Below are 24,303 nucleotides of genomic sequence, written 5' to 3' on the forward strand. Positions count from 1 at the left end.
CATTAAAGTGGTTACCCACACACTCTTAGCACACCTCAAAAAAAGCTCTCAGAAGTTACCTAGACAGGTGCTCCTGTCCAATGGTACATCTTGCATTTACTTCAAAGCTTTAGGTTCAACTAATTCATCATGTAGTTGACATTCTTATCCAAAGTGACTTACAGTGCAGTTTCTACAGGGACAATCACCAGGAGTAATCCAAGGTTAAGTGTTTTGATCAATAGTACAATGGTGATATTTCACAGATCAACCGTTGTGGGATTTAAACCTACAGCCTTTCATTTACCAGCCCACCACCCCATTCTTTTGGTTAACCACTCATGGGATTAAACTATTCATGCTACCAAAAGTTCCCCTATTGAACTAAATAGAAATTTGGTCAACTTTCAAATCCCAACCTGTCTAATCTTCCCTCCAAGTGTTTATTAGCGGACGTCTCTCAGGCTTGATGAGAACGGCATTCTCATTATCCATACACACGAACAAGGCCCTTTAAATTACATCCTCAAGGTTGCAATTACTGCTTTTGAAAATGTGTTAATTAGCATTCCTTGAGATAATACCACAATGAGCTGACTGATATTTAAATTTTTAATTAGTTAGACAGAGAGACAGATAGACAGATGAAGGAGAAAAGCGAGGGGGGAGGAAGCGAGAGCAAGAAATGAATAGGAGCACTCGACGCACAACAAGGCTACTCAGTGTTGCTAATGAATGCATTATACTGTTTAACAAGCATAATTTGTATTTAGAGTTCTGAGGATGAATTAGCATGAAGGCTCCCAATGCACAGAACAGATTTGAACAGCCAGTTGCTACAGTTATTCTACATCAGGGAGTTCATGCTGTATTCAGAGGGTTGAAGAGAAAGAGGGCTCGACTGTAATTGTGGTAAAGCACTTTGTTTTTCAAGTCATATTACGGGTAACACCTCTGTGTTAGAGTTTCGGGTGCGGTGTGGGCGTTAAAGGGAGGGAAATAGAGACACGAAAGAAAGGATAAAGAAAATGAGGTTATTTGTCCAATTGCCAAGGTGTGTTCCATTAACAAAGTCAGTGATTGGATCTGAGTACTTGTGCAACCTGTGTTTTGAAACCCCTCGACTGCAATTATAATCAAAAGAAGTTTGGAGGGGTGATGAAGTAGTGTGAAAATAGAGTGGTAGAATATGATATTGAAACTCAACGGAGAGCAGGAAGGTAGGTGATAAAAAGCTCTAAGTAACAACACTTATCTGGTTTTCTGACTGAAGAGACACTGAAGGTGACCTCCAGGTACATCCTCCATTAGCAGAGCTATGTGAGTGGGCAGGGATGCACAGATCTGCTCTGACACACACTGCCCCAAGGACCATCACCTTCATGTGCACACGGTGGCGAGCTTAGTGCTAACACACACACATATCCAGACATGAAGAAATGTAACTTCAAACACAAAAGCTGAGACTACAGATAAAAGAAATACAGATTATATGATTCATGCCCTTCTGAACTTTCACACTAGTCAAGGCTGATTAGGCTAGATAGTGCCGGTTTAGGACTGGTTTAGCATGTTGATCAGCCATGCAAAATTACATTTATTAAATTAGCAGATGCTTTTATCCAAAAACACAATTGATGGGACCCATTGACTTCCATAGTATTTTATATTATATTTTATTCGCTTCTGTCATGCTCATTTTGCGATCTAGCTAGTTTTCAGTCAGCTGATGAAATGGTGAGGTTGTGTGACGTCGTTCTATGAAAGAGTGTGTAGTGCGGGTTTTAGGTTAGCATTGCGGGGCTACTGGAAGTGGAAACGCAACTTGATTTTGGGCTCGGTGCTTGAGGTCCGAGGTTATTTGCCCGGCATGTTGTTAGCCCATGGCTTGCACTGGCCCGACAGTGGAAAAGCAGCTAATGTTGCCTATCAACTGTTTGGTTACCCATATTCTTCAAAATATCTTCTTATGTGTTCAGCAGAAGAAAGAAATTCATACAGGTTTGGAACAACTTGACGGTGAGCAAATTATGACAGAAAAACTAAATTTTTGGGTGAACTATCCCTTCTTAAAGAGGCAACAATGCAAGAAAGTGGTATCAGTATAAAGTTTCCAACATTGTCTAGAATAGTACAAGCTTGAACACAGAGGGATTTAGAAGTAGTGAAAGCATAAGAAGTTTTTTCTTTTTATAAAGAGTCAGCAGGATGTAGTTATGTGCTCACGGAAGAGATGAGTTTTCAGCTGTTTTTTGAATATGGATTCGGCTGTCTGTATAGACTTAGGAAGAATCCTCCACCAGCAAGGAACAGTGAATGAGAAGGTTCTGTAAAGTGATTTTGTGCCAATCTGTGATGGAACCATGAGGCACCATTCACTCACCAATCGCAGGCTTCTGGGGGGAAAATGTAGCTAGTCAGAGGTTTAGCTAGTCATTTAGCATAGTTAAACTAGTTGAGCAAGGAAATCTTCCTGGTTATATTAGTTAAAGGAATAGTGCACTCAAGAATAAACTCAGGCCATTTTTTATCTTTTACCATTTGTTATCTTGTTCGTGTTACAGTGTAATAATAATTAATTACATGTACTTACTATAGGGTTATGGTTAGGATTAGGGTGTGGTTTAGGGTTAGTTGCATGTAATTATGCACAATTTATAGTAATTACTATAGTAACTACATAGTTAACTTGCAACAAGGACGGTGTTTGGTGTTTTAAGCCCCCAACGGCACCTTCCAGGCAGCGAGGGGATGGGTAGGTTTAAGGTTGAGGGTAGGGTTAGCTGCCTCTAAGGAGCCATTGGGGGCTTAAAACACCATCGAGCAACAAGGACACTGTAAATTAAAGTTTTACTCTATGCACAAATGCGACGATTCAATTCTGACGGTTAAACTATTTCTTTAAGAACATCAGAATAAAACATCCAAAACATATTCTAGTGACCATGCTAGGTTTTTTTAATCAGGGTAGACCTTTACACCAACACTAAATACTTATATAAAAGACCAAAACTAAAACTGAGGAACTCTTGGCCCTGAATTTGCAGCAGGTACAAACAAAGCCATAAATGGAAAGATGGCAGAACAAAAGATAATCTGAGAGCTGTGGTATCATGTCCTGTATTAAACAAAGCAAAACTATTCAACAAATCAGAAATAACAGCAAAAAAGCACTGAAAGAGACAAAGAGTAGCTGGTGAGATCCAGTGCAAAGGGCTGTTCAAAACAACATATCTGGATGATAAGATGGGTAATGGCACTGCCAACAAAATGAGTACAGCCTGAGGTGCCATGAAATTAGCAATAATTAGAAATTATCTCATTATACAGCAATGGCACCAGAAAGAAAAAGCTGATCAGAGATGCCTTACGGTCGCTCTTATTCGGTGCCCATCATAAAGTACACTTCAATGCGGTCACATTGGATATTGTGTCCTAGAAAGTGACAGTTTTACTTAAAACAAGCCCTGCTACATTTAATCTAATCATTTATACTACAGTATATAGAAGTCCGAGTTGCAAATATTTAGAGCCAAGCCATGAAAGTAGTACAGGTTCGAATGTCATTAGTATAAGTGAGGAGAGTTCTATAGGAGATGATTAGAGAGGTAAAGAAACATCTGTATTAAAATATGTAACATGCAGCGCGTGGAAGACCGATATTAATTTTCTTTGACAGTGATGCTAACAGAAGCCCTCAGAGGAGAGCGTGCTGTCAAGAGATTAATGCAGTTAACTGAGCTTCACGCTGCTAGTAAAGTCCCGGCCAATTAGAAACTACTATGCAACATGACGTTTAAGCTCTATCTATTCATCCATATATCTATCTGTCTGTCTGTCGGGCTGTCTATCAACAATATTTCTCTTGACTTGGCCGGCCATCTTAGTACATTCTGGGATTGCCTTATCCACAAATGATACATGAATTATTTCCCTAGAAATTGGACAAGTTATCTTATAAGGCAACATATTTTTGCAGCCTAACTTTTGGAAGAGCTTGATGTGGAAGTGCTGTTTAAAATGCTGTCTAGGAAGCCAACTCAGTAGGTTTTGGAACATAACTTCTATGAGTGTGTCTATCTATTTCCCCTTCAGTGCAAACCCTGTAGCTCTTCACAAACAGGTTAACAAAAATGACTAGCGAAGCAGTCCGCTCACTAAAACCCATGCCGATGCAACCACCCTTTACAAGCCAGCGGGGATAAAAGGTATTTTAAGATCAAACATCCCACCTAAGCCTATTTTACATCCTGTGGCAACGTGAAGAGGAGAACATCCCCGTCACAGTTTGAGCCACTGAGGACTGCTAAGACAGATGCGGAGGTTCATACAGATTGCAGAATAGCTGGCAGCAGCCAGAGGAAGCCGCTGATGTCAGGGAAACAGTGACTCCAGCAGAACTCCTCCTGGCGCTCTTTACTGATAAATCTGCTGTATGTGAGGAAAACAGACTCAGTGGACTGGCCTTTTTGCCCCTTTTGAATGAATTAGAATGGAATGTTAAGACAAGCAGTCTGCTTGAGTTTGCTGGACAGATGAGGTTGTTTGTGGATGCTGATCTCTCTGTGGGTACAAGCTCCCAGACGAATGTAAAATGTGACAGCGAATGAAACGGGCTGAAATAGCAAACAAGATGAAGGCTGGATAAGATGTGACAAGCCTCAGCGGTAAGAAAGTCACAACACTCTACCTCTGCTTATCACCAGCACAACCAAAGCAAAAAGCAATGTGAGTGAAAACCACTCTTATGTTAAAAAAACAACAGTGAATGTGAAAACCTAGTGAACTGCATTTGAAGACAGCATAGAAGTGGACCTGACGCAAAGGTTGTTACAAAAAGAAGGTATCTTAATTATGATGGCTTCTTAAATATAAAATTTTCTTTTTGTGGAGAAGACAATCCCAGAATGCACTATGAAAAGCTCAGTGAAAATGAACGCAACATGGCAGATGAAGTGAGAGATTTTGATTACAATAATTCATTCAATACTCAGAAGTATTGATAAACATATAAATAGAATATAAAAAGAACAGACCCAAAATTGTGTGTACTATGTACACAAGTGATCTACGTTCCAATGTGATCTAAGGGCCCTTTCACACCTGAAAGTCCGCACCAAGGTCCGCACCAAAGTTCATGTTTTGATACATTGTATACATTTGGTTAGTTTTGGTTTGGTTTCACATTGCAATTATGCGAGCGCACTAAAGAACTTTTCATGACGTACTTGCGTCCTGTCGTCATCATCTACATGGCTGCATATTGACATTGATTGGTTTGTAAACGGACGTGCGTCTGACGTCAGCGTGTTGTCAATTCGGCGGGTAACTTTGACAAGAATGAATGAACAGACGCATATTATCGTTGCCACTATGCTGTTATTATTACGGCATTACTCCCTCCAGCACCAACTATACTCGACGCTAGTTCAAATTCGCCAAATGAACGTCCTCGTTGTGCAAACAAATCATCGCCGGTAGGACGCAGGACAAATGTGTGCGTGTGTGTGTGCGCGCGCGCGCGAATCAGCTGGAAGAAACGCTGTGGGCAGGACTGACAGATCTGCACATAAATATTCTCCTTCAGTTGTTTATGCTACGCGGGAACCACCGGAACTTCCTGTAAATGGTCCGAAAGTCCGAACCATACAGAAAATGCTTTCACACTAGAAACGAACCAAACCTTTGAACAGTTTGATCCGGACCGAGACCACCTCTTTTCGTCCGACCAAATTTCGTCTGTTTGGTCCGGACCGTGGTCCGGGGGAGGTTTCACACCTGTAATTTTGATTCGGACCAAACTGAAAAGTCCGAAAGTCCGGACCAAACAAGGTAGGTGTGAAAGGGCCCTAAGTCAACAGGGCAAAGAAAAAACAATAATTATATCCAGAAAAAAATTGTATCATGGTTTCCAGAAAAATATTAAGCAGAAAAACTGTTTTCAGCATTGATAATAATAAGAAATGTTTCTTGAGCACCAAATCAGGATATTTTAATGTTTTCTGAAGGATCATGTGACACTGAAGACTGGAGTAATAATGCAGAAAATTCAGCTTTACCATCACAGGAATCAATTACATATAATAAATTTAATCAGTTGTTTTAAAATGTAATCATATTTTTGAATATCTTACCGACCCCAAACATTTAAATAGTAGTGTATACAATTATACTCTATGGTCTGTCTGAATAATTGATTCTGATTGGCTGGAAGGTGTGCAATAAAACCATTTAATTCACAGGTAGTTTCCAGGTCAGTTTAATCACAATTCTAGATTAATGCGCTGCTTTCATTGAAGACATCATTCGAACACAGAGATCGATCGGAGACTGCGATGCGCACACACAAAGGATTCAGGAGCACAGAAACCTGTTGCCAGCAATGCCCTATGACTTTGATAGATAAAATAGCTTCACTACTGAATCGCTACATTTTATTTATCAGCAACAATAATGCTGTTTTTGAAGTTTATAAAACCCGCGGCTTCACTATTAGTAGACACTGCACAGACACAGGTAATTCACACACGCATCTTTCATCTCTCTCTCTCTATAATTCAAATAAAAGTAATCTTACCGCAGTACTTTATCTCTGTGTCTGATTTCAAAGCAGGCAGAAGCTAGATCTAATGAGCTGTAACTGAAGAAAATAACCATAATTTTAACTCTTCCGGTCAATTATTACACTGCAAACATCCATAACATCTTTAACCTGTCAATTTTGGCAAATGACCATGGTATAAGTGTGATAATCCACAGCTAGCTGTGCATTAAACGATTTGAATGCACCTACGCTTTGCGTCTGGTGGTTCTTTGCCTCCATGCTGTGCATTAAAATCGATTATTGCACAGCTAGCTGTGGATTCCCCCTTACTTAACAGTTAGGTCCAGCTGCACAATTTGATTAGCTGAAAAGTCATGCATTTATGTTAAGTGGGTTTTAATTATGCAATTTCAGTAGTTGTACTTTGTGTTTGCCATATTTGATGATGTTTTATTAACAAAGTTTAGGAGGAGCACGTTCAGATAATCAACCCAATGAGCACGAGAGGATATACTGTATATATAGCCGACTTACCTTTGTCCCAGAACAGTTTTCCAGCATCCCTCCACCACCCTAACTCCTCACTCTCAATTATTTCCATCCCAGCCAGGGATGGGGGGAGTTCTCCGAATTCGGGCAAAATTCCGAGCTCAGAGCCCTCCCCTCGGACAGCACGCCAAATATGCATACTCTTTACTATATCTGATTATATGTAAGTGCGAACTTATGAAACACTCTTTTAAAAAGCAGAGAGGAACTTGTGGTTGAGTATATGAATGTCTCACCACTATTTTGCTGTCGCGTGGAGTGTTCTCCGGGATTGTGACCCAATATTCCGCCTGTTCCCACTGTGGGGGCTGGTTGTGTACATTGGTGATGATAACAGTGAGGTCGACCGAGCTGCTCCGACTCCCTCCGTCTGTAGCGATGATCTGCTGGCTGATCCGTGATGTCTGTCAGGATGAGAGACAGGTGATATAATACAGCCTAGGGGCTTTCAACATACACAGAAATAATACAGGTAAATAAACTGATACCGGCAAAGACAGGTGATGGTTTTTGTCAACGGGAATTCAGAGATGAGAAATCCCTGATACTTCCACCTGAAGAATTGGTCACCATTATCCATTGGATGTTTCACATCCAGAAAATCAACTACAGCTGCTTATTTAACTTTCAAGACCGAGGCCAGGTGAAATAAAATGTGTTTCATTCAAATGACTCCTAATAATCAAAAAGCTCTTCAAAGACTGAGTCAGCAGTAAACTTTGCTTAACTGGCTCCAAAATGTAGCATTTTTCAGGTCAGTAAAAAGGAAAGGAAGATGCAGACAGTAAGAGACAGACGGAGAATGAGAGGAGGCAAGAATAACAGTAGGGGGGCAGTTTAAGTTGTCAATTTGAAGACAGATGAGTTTAGTGTGGGTGACATTGCCGTTCTAAAACGGATCCACTCGGACATAAGTGATGCAAGGCAGTCAGCCTGGCTAATGAAAAACATGGACCAGACTTACATTATACAGTCTTAATGACCTGCTCTGTGGAAATTGCATCCACATTAATTTCTGTTAAGAGCTATGACATGTTAAAAGTAGTGTTGTTCTGGACGTAAACTGTGCATTAAGTCCTCGGATGCTTTACCTGAAGACTGCCATCTTATGACTCTATAAACAGGATGCAAGATGTCACCGAAGTACGACCTGTCTTTCTGGCCGCACTTCTTTATGTGCACACAGCATTTTTTATGTCAAATCAACCTCCAACATCTCAGAGCTTCTATATCCAGCATAGAAATGACACACACAGCCATTTGTGGGCAGAAAAGTGAAGACGATGACATTTCTGACCAGACCAAAGAACACACGAAAAACACAATTTACAAGAAATTTTCTTCAACTATGGAAAATTTGGCTTGTAAACTTACAAAATAACTCTTAAAACACACTTTTTTATACTCTCACTTGATTAATCTAATAATATCTATAGGGGTAAAATTGTTGGTCATGCTGGAAAGGACACCATAACATTCTCTTTGTTTAGATCACCATAAGTTTTACATGTAAATTTTTAGATTGCTTATTTATGATTATGACTGGGGTCTCAGACAAGAGTTACACAGGCATAAAGGCATGATAATAAGTTTCCATATAACGAAAAGGATAAAAAAGGTTGACAACATTTGTTAGTTTAATATAAATCAATTTCTGGGTCATAAAAGTGCCAAAAGACATTTGAAGAAACACCCAAAAATGAAACACAAAGTATAAATGCCATTATGCAAGATGAAAAAAAAAAAAAAGATGTTTAATGACGATAAAAAAGTAGGCAAGGTTCGTTTTTTTTAATTAACTACACTCTCTGAATAAAGGAAACCATACATGTGTTTATGCTTATGATAACAGAATGCTATCCCTCCAGACAAGGTTTGTACGTATATATAGGATCTTTCTTGATCCCAACCAAGTTTAATATGCAAAACTCTGAGGATCTGAACAAAGAATAAAATAAGATCTGGAGGATGATGAGTGAGAATATGTGTTCTACTCCAGCATTTAAAACACAAACATGCAAGTACCTGTACTACACTAAGTAAGGAGTTTTCTCAGTGTGTGTTTATGTGCACATGTACTTGTATCTTTAAACACAAGTTTGTTCATACATTTGTTCATTAATTATTTATATAGTTTATTTGTAACAATAGAAGCCTATGGCATGTCCCCATTTTGAAAGCAAGGTAAAGGTGTGTGTATGTGAGTAGGTGTGTGAAATGTGCACCTGTGAGATAGGCTGGTTGACGTAGATCCATCCTGTGCTGGGGTTGATGTGAAAGTAAGCTGGGCTCTGCTGGGACAGAGAGTAGGTGATGGCCGCATTGGTGCCCTGATCGTCATCATGAGCCGCCGCCCTCAGGAAGCTAGTCCCAACCGGCGTGTCCTCTCGCAGGAAGTCTGGCATGGGAAGGGTTAACACAGGCATCAACAAAAACAAATAACAACAGTCTTCAAACAAGAAATGCATGCTGCTATTAAAATCCATGTGCAGCGAAAAGAATGCGCGTCCCAGAAACATTTCAATCTTTCCCTTTAATTGTTAATGAGCTTTCTCACTAACGCTTTTCATGTGATGAAAAGGAATTCTGACATCCAACTTACTGAACTTATATTTGCAATTATAAGCAAAATCATTCAGAAGAGCCAAACAGATTTCTCACACTTTGAGCAAGCTTTCCAGGATTGCATTCGATTTCATCTAAAATGATTAGTGATGTGTTTATACTGTGTTCAGCGCATTAAAACTCACCTTCCTCAGACTGTTATGCATCTTTAATATTGAGGTTAATGTGTATTGACTACACTCTGGAATCCTGGACTTGAGAATTTGTTAAGCTTGCAAAATCCTTACTGCCCTTAAGTGCAATGTTAAAGGTCCGTTTATAAATGTTTAAAGAGTCTACAGCTAAAACTTGAGTTGTGACTGCCATGAATGCCTTCTTGCTCTCCTTTCACTCCTTTATATATGCAAATGAGCAGAGGAACAGATCTTAAGTACTGGTAAAAGATCCTATCACTGCAGACCGTTTGGAAGATTTCATACCATAGTTTGATTATGTAACAAATATAAAAAAACTTTTACTTATTGCATACTCTCTTGTACACTGTAGATAACTTCAGCATCAATTTGACCTAGTCTTCAATAAGAGTGATGAACATTTTTCAGTGGTTCTTACATTGGTAGCGGCTGTTCTCGAACTTGGGGTCGTTGTCGTTCTGGTCAGCAATGAGGACAGTGATCTGACAGATGCCGATGAGGGGCTCCTGTGCTTGGTCCGTAGCCGTGACTGACAGCGAATACTCTCGCTGCCTCTCTCGGTCAAAACTTACCGCGGTACTGATCACACCTGTGCAACACATGCAATGCACATAGTGGTGAATTGCTATTTTATTGATTTGACAACAAGTTTAACGCTAATAAACAGCATGAATTTGTCAACCAACCAACATGACAGCTCTTCGGTTCAACTGCGTTTAATCAATGATCTGGTAAAGGAGGAAGTATTCACCTGTGTCAGGGTTTATAGTGAAGCCTGGTGAGGCTCCGTCCCTCTGCATTATCCCATACTTGACCTCCCCGTTGACCCCTGTGTCCGCATCGTGGGCGTGCACGCTCAGGACGGAAGTGCCCGGGGGCTGATTCTCCAGGACCAGTGCATTCACGCTGTAGTTGTGGCACTTTGAAGAAACAAAACCAGTTTCAGACATGGATACTGCAGAATATGTACAGGTTCTTAGCAAATGCCTTGGCAAAGACCAATACCAAGGTCTCAAACAAAAACTAAATAGTACTAGATTGATGCTGGACATTTGGTTCCTCATAACAACAGAGAAAGAGCAAGGAAAAAGCAAGAATGGGAGAGCAAGACATGACGACGAGTTGTATTTAGAATAAAGTGTTTATAAATTCCTCTTGTGAAGTCCTGTCACTCCATAATAGGAGTAAACACTTATAATGAGCCCTCAACCTCCCTCTTCCTCATCCTCTTCTTGCTTTCTCATCATGCTCCCATTACAGAACGGGCATCTGGCAGGGCCTCCTGGTGAGCGGTGCCCACGAGGGAGCGGCATGTCAACTTAAGGCGATTAATCAAGTGACTAGATCGATACTGGGGCTAAAAGCTGGAATTAGCTTCCCTCCCATCCTCTGAAGAGAATTCTCACTGCGCTTTGCACTTCACACCTCTCTCATTGTCTTTCGACACACACTCACCCTTCTGAGAGGGCTTAGGGAGGATTTCTCAGTTTAGCAAGGGAAAAGACTCAAACAGATAGTCTATTGCCGTAATCTGTTGTGATATAAGGAGCGCCGGCAACCAGCGACTACAAAGCAGGGTGAAGGTTTGAATTAGTCTGAATGTCGAAAAGCGTGTGGGGCCAAGATGAGGGACTGTTATTGGGTGAACCTCAAAAAGCTTTTCAAGAACATGATTGGGTCATATTGCACTTTAAAATCAAAAGAAAATGAAGAAATGATTTGTTGCATAATGGGACCATTCATATTTTTTTTTTGGCATTTTGACAAGTTTCATAACATTTCTATCCCTGAATTGTAATTACTGCAATGAGTAATAAATCTTATTCTCATGCTGTATTGCAAAAAACATCATAGTAATATTTGTTGTATCGCTTTTAACTAATGCTAATTTTAATAAAACTAGATTTTAGCTAGATTTGCAAACAGATGTAAGAGAGCAGTCCAACCCAATGTAAATATAATGTTGACGGCATCGCTTCAAATTACATTTTGAATGCTGAACTTTATATTGACTTGTATAACAGTATATATCATTGAGTCAGTGAGAATTAAAATTTTGTCTTAAAAAATGGCAATATGAAAATGTGGGGAAAGGGAGCTCATTTGTCATGAAAATAATCAATCACAATACAAAAAAAGTACAAAATTGGCTTCATTTTCTTTGTACATAATATTCTAATTTATTTTATTGTTTATTGAGTGTCGCAAATGCGTTTTGTGCAATTAATTATTAGCTATGCAGAGCATATAACCATCTAAATTCAAGAGACATTTAAAAACCAAACACTCAGACTATAGAAAAGGAAAACTGCTGATCTGTTCTCATGCTAATACTAAAAAATTACCTCTAATAAATACATAGGTTAAATAACTATCAATGTTTGAATTTAAGCACGTTTTTGAACAATAAAGAAGTTTGGTGTTGAGCCACTGCTTGATGTAAAATCAGAGTCTCTTGAAGCCAGTTGAGAACCAGTGAAAGAGAATGGTCAGCAGGGCAGGCACAGAGAGAAAGAGAGAGACAGTGAGAAGAAGGAACAGGGCCAGATGTTGCCCCTGGGGCTCACTTAGTGCTTCTATTTCATATGCATCCCCTGTGCCGGTGAGTAATTCCCCCTTGAAATATTCATGGGCAGCAGCAGAGGAGGTGGCGGCGGCGGCGGCAGCAGAAATAGGGCCTGTGGGGCTCACGGAGAGTGTATAGGGACACAGCTCTGCCTCCTACGCACTCACACACAGCCCTCCTGCACCACCGGCCTGCGCTGAGAAGCTCTCCCACCGGAGACCTCCAAGAGCCTTTAGATCTCCTACTGCCAGCTGTCTGCTCTTCCCACAGCTCTGCTTTCACCTGTCTCTTTCTCGCTGTGTTTCCTTTTCCACATGCTCTTTAATATTTGCTCTCTTTTACTTGCTCATTTTGGGGCGAATTCACAAAATAGCTATTTTTTAGCCAGATGAGCAACGTATTCAGGAAGAGCATTTTGAAAAGCCAATTCAGGTATCAGGTTTGTAGTCTGAGTAAAGTATGTCAGATCATGTCAGTCTGCTACATCCTCAAGTCAAATCAAGTCAATACACCTTTAATTATATAGCGCTTTAAATAATACAGATCGATTCAAAGCAGCTTTACAGTGGTAAACAGGAATATAACACAAAAGCAGCTCTAAAAAAATCAATAGTGTCCTCATTGAGCTAAAGTCAGTTCAGAGATTGGTTCAGTTCAATAACTATGTAAAGTTGATCAGTTATGAAATAAGTTCAATTCAGCTATAAGCAGCTGTTGATTCAATTCAGTTGCCTCACACAATTCAGTGCCTTCACAATCTAGCATTCATAAACAACTGAAAATTAAGAATAGCAGGATGAAAATTGCATTCAGATATGATTTTGCGGGTGTGCTTGTGCAGTTAGTTGATTTCCATAGTGTCTTTAGTGATTGGGTGATAAAACGAGCCTGAGCATGTCATCAGTAGGCGTATTTCATTGTTTATCCTTTATCTTACAGCCTGTCTTCCACTCTATCATTTCTGTATATCAACTCCTATCCATCATTCTTTACTTCTTGTCCCCGTTGACTTAATCTCTGTCTCTAAACACTGCTATTACTGAAGTGTTCACAGTGTCACTGGTATTAAAAGCCTAAGGCACTTGATGCTAGGCAGATTTAATGAGAGAATATATTTGAATTCTTTACTCATATCAACACCGGTTGAGTCAGACTCTTCTCCTGCACACACTTTTGTGGTCTTTCAACTTATATATCTCTTCTCTTGTTAAAATCAGATTTTGACAAAGTTTTAAAAACATTTTTTAACCTCACCTCATCAAATACTGGCTTGTTGTTGTTGATGTCGTTGATGCCAACGATGACTTGGGCGGAGCTGCTGAGGAGGAGTGGCCCGCCTGCTGCGTTGTCATCGGTCGCCGTGACGCTGAGGACATACTGAGGCCCGCGCAGTTTAGGAGGAGGACTACGGCGCAGTTTGATGATGCCTGTAAATAATTCAATAAAACACTTTAGCTCATCTCACTGCCCCAGTGAAAAATATGTGTGCTCAACCGATTGTGTTAAATGTGCACTTGCAGTGTACTTCAAATTTGAAAAGTATATGTTTAAAAAAAACTGTACTTGTAAATATTAATGAAATAAAAGGACACTTAAGTGTACTTAAAGAGAGTACACTTCCATAAGTATGTTCCTTAACACACTAAAGTACACTTTTAAAAACTGCACTTTGTTATGATAAATTAACGGTTTTACTTTAAAGTACATTTTAAATCATTAATCATTGTCAAAGTATACCTATTTATTTTGTGTTGACTAACACACTAAAGCCCATGTAAAAAACTTGATTATAAATTTAACCATAGTGTCTTCAATATTAAATTTAAAGTAAATATATTTGAAATGTACTAAATAGCAACTTCATTACAAATATCAATAGAAATGACATAAAAATATATTTTAGTTTATAATGAAGGCTTGTCGGTGCATTCAGCAGTATACTTTAACTATATTTCATAAGACAATAGAAGTAATTGTGAAATTACAAGATGTAATTAAGTCCTATTTTAGTGGCTCAAAAAGCACTTTAAAATTCAGCTAATTGCATTTAATATGAATTTAAACAATAATACATTTTAATCTAAAACAATTAACTAATTAATTACAGTTAATAAAAGATGACAAAAAGTGCCAAAAAACATTACATTCAGTTCACACTGAAGTATAGTATTTTAAAGTGTATTATTTCCAAAATATAGAACTCTTTTTAAAAGTATGTGCACTTGTCTTACACAAGGGTGTACAACCAAATAAGTCATTGTTAGGCCCGTTTATGAATACAGGCACGTACCACACAAGGTGACAACCTCTCGAATCGAAAACTTTAATTTCTGAAAAGAATGAAAGATAACTGCTTTTGTGAATCATGCTTTACAATATTGCAAAATGGACCCGTAATGGCTGCACATTCACAAAACTGAAAAGCAGGGGGTTGTGTGCAAAAAAAGTGCTGCTGCATCTTTGAAGTGACAACTCCACGCAGCTTTCTGAGTGCTAAAGCCACAGGCCATCTCTCTGCTCTGGCCTGTAATGGGTTGGGTGGTGGAACAGCCGTGCCGAGAGGCTGATAAGACAGGAGAGAGCTTTAGCATACTCCTGTTTTTCAGCTCTCAGGCATAAAATGTGCTGGTAAACAAATGAAAAGCAAACACTGCAGACAAATGTAACCTTGAAACTGAAAGCACACAGGCAGGCAGGCAGGCTTGAAAACAGACAAACATTACATTCACACACAAGTGCACACACACACAAAACAAGAGCTGTAGACCAAAAACAACACAAGGGGTGTTTGTTTTTTCCCACAAATACCACAAACGTGAGCTGAATGATGGATGACAAGAGAGTGTTGAGCAGACAGGAAGAGGAAATTCGTTTTTTTGATGGCTTCGGATGTCCTTGTTAAAGACACCATCCCCAAGGCCACAGCAACTAGTTTTGAGTTTGCATCCCACTTGACTGTACTCACCCTTCTGGTTGTCCAGCTCAAAATTGCTGTCTTCGTTACCCCCGGTGATGGCATACGTTACGCCATCACCGTCTGGGTCTTTGGCATGCACAATGGCTACTAACGTCTCAGGGCCGGCATCTTCAGAAAGGAAAGTTTTATATCTGCAGAAAGAGGGAGACAGAGAGAGAAAGACAGACAGATCAGGCTAAGAACATCACAGACCCACCATCTGCTTCCCCAACACGGCCTCTGAAGTGTATCCCAGGGCGCACACAAACAACCATGCGGTCCCTGCACTGAGAAGAACCAGAGCAAATCCTAACATAAACACACACACACACACACACACACACACACACACACACAAACACACACAAACTGCAGCTCTAATGATGATACACCACCACCAGCTCCTTTATGTGTCTCCCAAACTCTTACCAAGGGAGACGATGTACTGAAATAGAGCCTGTGTGTGTGTATGTGTGTGTGTGTCTGTGTACAGCTCGCTTGCTACACTGTGATTGTTGTCTTTCCGCTGATTCGGACCAAATGTCTACCTCTCCTTCTGGCTACATTCAATAAATGCCAGAGCCGTATAGCATGACGCCCAGCTTTCATGGGACCCTCTGCTAGCTTCTGCTCTAATGAAATCCCATTGTGGAGGAGAAACAGTGTAAAACTCATATCTGTATATTCTTAGACACTCCAAGACAGTTGGAAGAGATACAGGGGGAAAAATTTAAATGTCCATTTATTTATTTTATATATATTATTTTTTATATCAAATTATTTGCAAAGTAGATGTGAAAAAAGTGGGATAATGTACAGTCATCCGGTCATAAAAAAAAAAAAAAAAGGTTGTTTGAGTTTAAATTAACTTACTATGTGAAAAGAAAGAGGCTGTTGAGTGAATTGAGAGATCAACGGTCAATTATATAGGATATATAGAATAAAGCATTCCAGAAAGCTTTGCAATAATGAGGTAGCAAACAAAAAGAAAAGGAAACCAGAAAGAGGAAAAGAATCATACATAGTTTGTGAAAAGACAGGGGCTTCATCGTTGACATTGGCCATGCGGATCCGGATGGAGGCTGTGCCTGTGCGAGGGGGCGTTCCCTTGTCCACGGCCACCACCGTGCACTCGTACATGTGGTTGGGTCTCTCATAGTCCAGCCTCTGACTGGGGCTCACCACTCCCTGAGATGAGATGTCAAAATCCACGCTCTGTATGAAGTAGGAAAGTTCTGCATTCAGGCCCGTATCACAGTCCCGTGCCAGAACTAGAGAGAGAGGGATGAAAGAGCCATGTTATACATCAGGTCACGTTGACTAAAAGCAACAGCTAGCAATAACACAGCAGTAAATTGTGGTGAAGGCAACCTTGGCGGGGATCTGTTCTGGGTCAGGCACTGAAAACAAATGTCAGTTCTCAATCATCTCTATGCTTTTCTCAGATAGTTGTGTTCTCATTAGGCCTGGAATGTTCCGGTATGGGGCTATTCACAATCAATTACAAGCTTTAATGTCACTATGACCAATGCTTGTGTGGTTTTTTGGAAGATTTTGTGTGCGTATCGGCGTGTCCTAAACATGCAATTAAAAGCAACAAAATCAGCCAGTTGGAAAATACTTTTTAATTAAACCTATTAAAACCTATCTATCTATCTTGGAGGGTTTTGTGAGATTTACCTAGTTAGGACACAGTATAACACTGAAAACCATCTTGTTTGAAGTTGTCGGACTTCTTGTGCTAAGTGCTTTTTAAATTACGTACGGTGTCATATTAATAGAGCCAATATTAATTAAAACTATGTAGCGGAGGCCAATTCTATATTTGATCAATTTAAGTGCCCATCTGTCAGTGGCACGGTAAAAAGCTGCTGTTGACCGAAGCAGATCAAAAGTAAAAGTGGAGGAAGGCTTTGCTGTCATTAGGCCCACAGCCAAAGTCAGACGTCCTGTATCATTATACTGCAGGCAAGCTGTCATCACACCCAGCCAGCCAGCACACTCATTTACTACAGCCACATGACGGACTTCTAATCTCCAAGGCAAATAGCTAGCACCCACAAATGTAGCAACGTACAGCAGAAAAAAGCCGAGGACTTGTTGCGGCGGTAGGAAGCAGGTGGGTAAGGGTGGGTGTCAGCGCCTCGCACGCGTAAAAACAAGAGTCGGAGCAGTCGAGCAAGCATATAAAGTCAAAGTCATACAGCCAGGATTCAAACAGAAGCTTCATTAAAAATACAAGCCCTAATACACTGTCTCTTAGGGCTACCTATTACCATATTTAATGCATGCGAACGAGAGACCAGGGCTAAATTAAACATACCAGTTAGGCGGCTTGGGAAAGAGAGAGAGCGAAAGAGAGAGGAAGGCTGGAAGGAAGGTGGGCTAAGGTTGGGCAAGTTTTAAGTGCGTTGCTTCGCCGTGCGCTAAATCCTCTCCGAGAAGTTTTCCATGCGATAATTGGAGCGCGTTCTGCACTTCTCTTCCTGCTAGGCCCTATTAAAAGCCGGCACCCAATTTACAGTCTAATCCCATTTTAAGGTAAACAACAATAATAATCTTCTCTCCCTTCTGCCAGGCTTTGCACAGTCGACGATTGCTCCGTGTTTTCCTTTTTTTTCCCCGCTCACAACAGAACACATTTGATAAGCAAATAACAGCCCCAGCTGGTGTTTGTGTGAACCTGCTGCTTTTACATGTTGAGAGCGAGAGAAAGAGAGCGAGGGAGACGAAACAAGAAGAGAAAGAAGACAGAGACAGAAAAAGAAAGTTGTTTTGCGTTACCACACTAAAACAGAAGAGCCAACTGGAATCAGAGGCAGGAATCATTCTGTTTGCATTCGGCAGAAAGCGAACAGTGCATGTTTTCACTCGGCGCAGCGATATGTAAACATAATTGAATTGCATAAATGCAGTTGGCATTCTAGATTTGTGCATCTGCCTCACAAAGCATGCTGTCTGCCAGATCTGACTCACTTCTGTTCCTTGTTGCTTTGCTTTTCTCTCTTTTCTGCTTCTTTTCATCAGAGTCGCAGACTTGTGGACAACAAAGTCTAAATTTAGGGTCGTTATTCACTGAAGATTCTGCAGAGAAGGTGAGGAGCGCTTTGTAATGGTGGGCATCTCTGGGCTTCAGATCTCAGATGAGCACTGGGTGAGAAGAATCTCCCAGCCTCTGAGCACAAAGCTCATTAGCTTCTGTTCAATACTAAGATAACCAGTAGATTGGAGACTGTTAATACAACTGGATCAGAGATGAAAAGGACACATGCATGTATTCACACATATAGTCCAACATCAACAGATTTAGTTTTACTTTTTGTACTGTGTTAATTTTGTTTGTTTACATTTTTATTTCACATATTTGTTATGTTGTTAACTGCTTTTGCCTGTAAGTGGTTTTTAACATGTTGCTATGTGGTTGCTAAGGTGCCCATGTCAAATAAGCTCACCCAGAGGTCTCTCTGATTTTCTGGTTTCTAGATATGGCTCAGATGCATTCCTCAATGTAATTATTGAATTTTTACTAGAGACACTTAATGTTGCCCATATTGTTGGTTCCATAATGGATCCAATAGCTAAAGTTTTTTTTTTTATTAGCATCAGTCAATACTGGATATACCTGTATATAGTATTGAATATTTAACAAATGTTAAGACTATCTTTGTCATCATATAATACTCACTTAAATTTATTCTTTAGGGGGGAAAAAATGAACACTTCAATATAATCTTCAGCAAATCTCAAAATTAATATTCATTTATCATACTGAATCACTTGTAGCATTTAAAATAAATGATTTTTGTTTTATTTTAAATGTATTTATACAAAACAGTACAGAATTTTGGCTAACATGAAAATAATTATGGCATAATTGGGCAGATTTATAATCCAATCGATGCATCCCTAATTATATAACCTAGTTGCTCAGAAAAGTAGCACACCTCTCTTTAAGAAAATTTGAGGTATCATTTAAGCGTGTAGCAAAAATAGTGTTTAAAAATTTTAAATCCCAAACGTTAAATATAAGCAATAGTAATAGTAATGTCTGCCTTAACATGGGCAATTAGGGCTACTTAACATTTATTCAAACTAATGCACTCAAGCCTCTTTCTGAAACGCAACACCACGACTCATTCATGTTTTTTAAGCCACTAAAACACCTTCAATTACAGCGATATGATCGCAGATAGGGCTGGCACAGAGAGATAAACAGGTCCCATCTTATTAATAATTGTGTTTTAGAGGAGGAGGTCACGAATGCCTCTTCTTCAGAGCTGCCTGTCTCTATCAGAAATGATTATCTGGAGAATATGGAGGGGGTCGTACCCCCCCCACCTCATCGTACCCACCCACCTCACCTATTGCTGGGTCACAGTCTCTGACCTGTGGTTATAGAGCCAACAACGTCAGCAAAGCACAAAATGGAGGATTGATGGCCTGACTAGATTGACAGAGGTAGTCAGGATGATGAGAGATTGAAGAGGAGAGGAAGACGGGGGCAGAAAAGCTCCTCTGCCTGGGAGCCACCAAGCTGGCTTTGATTACAATCCATTTACCACCCAGAAAGTGCTGCCATAATGAATTATTTCATAATTACAGGACTGAGTAGAAGAGACAGTTGCCCCCGCAGAGCAAACGGCAACAGCACCTGCCTCAAGAGCCGGACCGCCGGGGGAAAAACATGGACAGAGAGACAGAAAGTGAGACGGTAACAGAGATGGGAAGAGAGACAAATCGAGAAACAGACACTCACCCTGCAGTAATGATGTACCAGTTGGGGTGGTCTCAGGGACGTTGTCTCGACTGTAAATGGAGTGCATAAACTCTGGTGTGCAGTCATTCTCATCTGTGATGTGAACCACAACCTGCATAAGTAAGAAAACGAGACAGAGAGAGAGAGAGAGACGTTACTTATGTGGACAAGTATGGAAACATGAATGGTTAGCCTCCTTCCAAACATTCAAATAGCTTCCTCAAGTTATATTTAATTAATTTTAAAGCATCAAAATGCCTTGAATAGAGTTATTGATGGGTGAGTGCAGAGGCATTAACCATCAATTGTATGTCTTTTACCAAATTCTAAGAACATTAATGGATGATTTAAAATGCTTTACATTAAGTTGACATAGAAATCTGTTATCTGTTCTATTGTGTTATATGCCTCAAGACTAAAATAGCTCTTGCCACAGAATCTTGTGATGACGCGTTAAAAATACCAAACATTACAATACTTTACTGACAGATTAAAACAGAACAAGACAGAATATTAGCAAACCATCTCATCACAATGGTAGATAATGATTATTTATCACACAACCTCTGCAAACATACTCAGAGTCCTTACTGACCTTCCATGCAAAATTCATATGGCTATACAAAATGATTAAAAACATGCCAATATTTGCATTTTTATGAGAGTAAGTGAGCTACAAATTATCACTTGATGGATTGGTATTATCACTGGTATTCCATCAGTAAAATATTTTCTTGTCATTGTAACCAAATGCATTTTTTTAAATAAAATGTTTAATTACAATTCAGTATATGACAGACAATTTAACTTCCAGAAAGATGGTTGAGCTAAATATCTGTATAGGAGGCTATGTTTTCTACAGGGACTAAAACCCTGCATGAGTATAGACACAGTTAATGTCCTGAGTCGCTTGTCTTTCTGAAGGCTTTCGGTTAAGAACAGCATTAAACACGGAATAACATTAAAAGAGGAGACAGAGGCAGAACAGAACAGCTGTGGCAGAAGCCACTGAATGCAAATGGCTCAACCACCCCACAAACACACATAAACCGCAGTCAAACTCAGTGTGTAGACTTTAATGTAGCAGATCTCAACTGAAGCTCAGATAATAGCTTATGGAGGCCCTGTATCTACATTCAGGCTTCTCTCTGTGCAGCGATTTTGTGAGCATTCAAACTGAATACTGGCACAGGATTTGACTTTGACCGAACAGAGGCAGAGGGAAAGCGAGGTACGTGTTCTCAGTGGGAGCGTTAGTCATGGTGAGGGAGAGTCCCGCGAAACTGCTTATCTCAGAGGAGCAGAACTGCCAAGAGGAAAAAGTTCCTTACACATAACACACACAGCACCATAGCTGACCATACAGCTCTGAAGCCGTCAGGACAGCATCTTAAAGCTCATGTAGCGCTGCATTACAGGTTTCTTTTTCCCTGCTTTCGTCCCTCGGGAATCTGCCCACCTGCCCAACAGAGGGGAACGTTCTGTTTGTTTCATGGCTGCTAGAGGTTGAATATGGCAGTAATGAATCTGATGTCTGCTGCTGGAGGAGCATTACTGCTAATAACAACAACAACCGGGGTCTAAAAGGGATGAAGAGTCTTAGAGCAGAGCTTCATCATTATTTATGAAATTATTTTTCACATGCTAAGAGGACAGACGCTCACTCTTCTCTTCATTTCTTTTCTTGTCTCATCTAATCTCCTCCCCTCTCGTCTCATTATTTTCTCTTCTCCTCTTGCGTCATCTCACCTTTGTCTTTAGTCTCTTCTGTTGTCGTCAACTCATTTGGTCTTTTTTATCTCCATCTCTCTAGTCTCATTTCATTTTTTTGTGTTGTGTCTTCTTTTCTAATCTTGCCTCGTCTCTTTTCTTCTCACCTTGTCTTTTTTTACCTCTTCTCTTCTCTGTTGTCTATTCATTTAGACACTCTTTTCTTCTCACCTTAGTCATCTCCGTTCTCTCTTTTTTTTCTGATATTGTTTTGTCTATTATCTTTTCTGGTCTCTTCTCTTCTCCTCTTCTCTCATTTTGTTTCATCTAATTTCTGTTCTAGCTTGTCCTACTCATGGTCGTCTTCACAGATGGTGTAATGATTTGGCAGGGGGCAGTGACTCTGACAATTATCTAAAATGTGTTTGTGTGTGTGTGTGTGACTGGCGCTGGCACAGACGAAGTTACACATCACTGTGTCTCAGCCAAGTCCACCAAGAGGACTCAATTATTCTGGAGGAACTTCTGCCAAACAAAGAAGATCAACATGGAACAACAACAGTGTGAACAACACGCACACACGGATAAATACATTTGCGCCTCTAATAACGGCAGCAACAACAACATGATGGGTAAAATAGATCAAACATCTGTTATATTTCTTTGCCTTTGTCACATCACTTTATCTTACACATAAAGACACATGCACCACCAAGTCTCATAAGTGGCCACAGCTGTGGCGTGTTTGATGGCCTCAGTGCCACACAATCTCTCATTACTGCTTTTCTGCTGATATGTGTATGTTTGTTCCTGTTTGTGCTTATGTGTACCTTTATGCACATGTGTGTTATTGTGTTTATCAAAGCATATGTAACTTTCTCTTCTGAAAGAACCAGATGTGTCATGAAATTGTACAAGGCCTGGATGCGAATGACTGACAGCCACACATACAGAATCAAAATGTCAGGCCTAAAGGCCCTTTCACACCAAGAATGATAACTATTAAAGATAACTATATCCGCATACACACCAGCGGATGATATCATTCAGTTTATTCTAAGTGCCTGCTCGTCTGCCGCTTCAAGCTTGTTACAGCAGGATGGATTCTGATTGACTGTCAATGTTTTCAGCTGGATAAAATCAGTCTGAAAGTGATTCCAATGATATAGTTTCTCTGTGCCATTATCGTTATAGCTGTGGTGTGAACTCTGCTATTTAATGTTGAGAATTTTTTTTAGAACTATATCTTTACCGTTATCTTTATAGTTATCGTCCTTGGTGTGAACAGGCCTTAAGACGTTTAATAAATAAAAAAAAGCCACAAAAGAGCTAGTTGTATACTTCTGACCTAAATGTACATTTGGAGATACATTTTTTTGAAAAATGCTTTTAAATCTGAAGAAATTATAATTAGTTTAAGACCAATAAATGTAAGAGCAATACATATCAAAGGAAAGATCATATTTAGATAGCTAGGTAAAGGTGCCATGCTAACCTCTGCCATGTTGCTCAGTCCTGTATCTGGTTCAGAAGCTCTGACTTGCAGGTGATGGAGATGTTGTCCACTCTCATAGTCCACAGTACGTGTCAGGCTGAGCGCGCCACTCTCCTGGTTTATGCTGAACAGGTTGCCTGGGTTTACTAGAAGCATATAGGACAGACTCTTCCTTTGGAAAGAGATAGCCTGGACCACCGCCACCCTACAGACACATACAGGAAACAGATTCAGTGCACAGGCCAGCATTTAATTCATGTACATGTACTATGAATTGTGAGGAATTTCTCCTCTGAGAAGATAGAATTTCCAACTCTGTTCCAAACACAATGTGAGCTACCAAGCAAGACAGTATTTATTTTTATAATGATATATTTATGCATTTTATCAAAATACGAAAAGTACTACATATTACTATATTACAATTTATAATAATATAATTATTATAAATATATAACAATTTAAAATTTTATATTTTAATATATTTTCAAATGTAATTTATTTCTGTGAATGTAAAGCTGAATTTTCTGCAGCCATTACTCCGGTCTTCAGTGTCACATGATCCTTGATTTGGTGCTCAAGAAACATTTCTTATTATTTCATTTATTTATTATAATGTTACAAACAGTTGCTAAATATTTTTAAATAAACCATGATATTTCTTGGATTATTTGATGTATAGAACATTAAAAGAACAGCATTTATTTGAGACAGAAATCTTTTGTAACATTATAAATGTCATTACCGTCACTTTTGGTCAATTTAATGCATCCTTACTGAATAAAAGTATTTCAAATTCCAAATTAGCCCTTTAAGAATTATTTTTAAGAAATAGCCATTTAAGTTCAAATGCTCCCTGAAGCCCCATTCACATTTTAGCCTGCACAATGTTCATTTTAAGCAGCAAGAAAACATACAAATTATTTTCAAAAGCTATGGCCATTTGCCAGAATGGCACCAAAAAACAATTGCCCATTAGAGGCCAAAAT

The 24,303-nt window shown here is 39.6% G+C and overlaps 2 protein-coding genes across 2 annotated transcripts in view; one reads left to right on the plus strand and one right to left on the minus strand.

The window, feature by feature from the left end:
• Window positions 1-24,303, plus strand: part of dek (DEK proto-oncogene) — a 379,089-nt gene that overhangs the window by 176,303 nt on the left and 178,483 nt on the right. The window lies entirely within an intron of this gene.
• Window positions 1-24,303, minus strand: part of LOC311275870 (neural-cadherin) — a 124,043-nt gene that overhangs the window by 27,830 nt on the left and 71,910 nt on the right. The window contains exons 4-12 of the mRNA XM_084385151.1: window positions 23,315-23,519; window positions 20,110-20,221; window positions 16,375-16,624; window positions 15,363-15,505; window positions 13,652-13,824; window positions 10,583-10,751; window positions 10,250-10,420; window positions 9,298-9,470; window positions 7,309-7,476 (exon numbers count right to left, since the gene is read on the minus strand). Coding sequence (XP_084241277.1) covers window positions 7,309-7,476; window positions 9,298-9,470; window positions 10,250-10,420; window positions 10,583-10,751; window positions 13,652-13,824; window positions 15,363-15,505; window positions 16,375-16,624; window positions 20,110-20,221; window positions 23,315-23,519 — 1,564 coding nt within the window. The remainder of the gene's footprint in view (window positions 1-7,308; window positions 7,477-9,297; window positions 9,471-10,249; window positions 10,421-10,582; window positions 10,752-13,651; window positions 13,825-15,362; window positions 15,506-16,374; window positions 16,625-20,109; window positions 20,222-23,314; window positions 23,520-24,303) is intronic.

The sequence above is a fragment of the Rutilus rutilus genome (genome assembly GCF_951802725.1).
Source record: "Rutilus rutilus genome assembly, chromosome: 17".
Lineage (NCBI taxonomy): Eukaryota > Metazoa > Chordata > Actinopteri > Cypriniformes > Leuciscidae > Rutilus > Rutilus rutilus.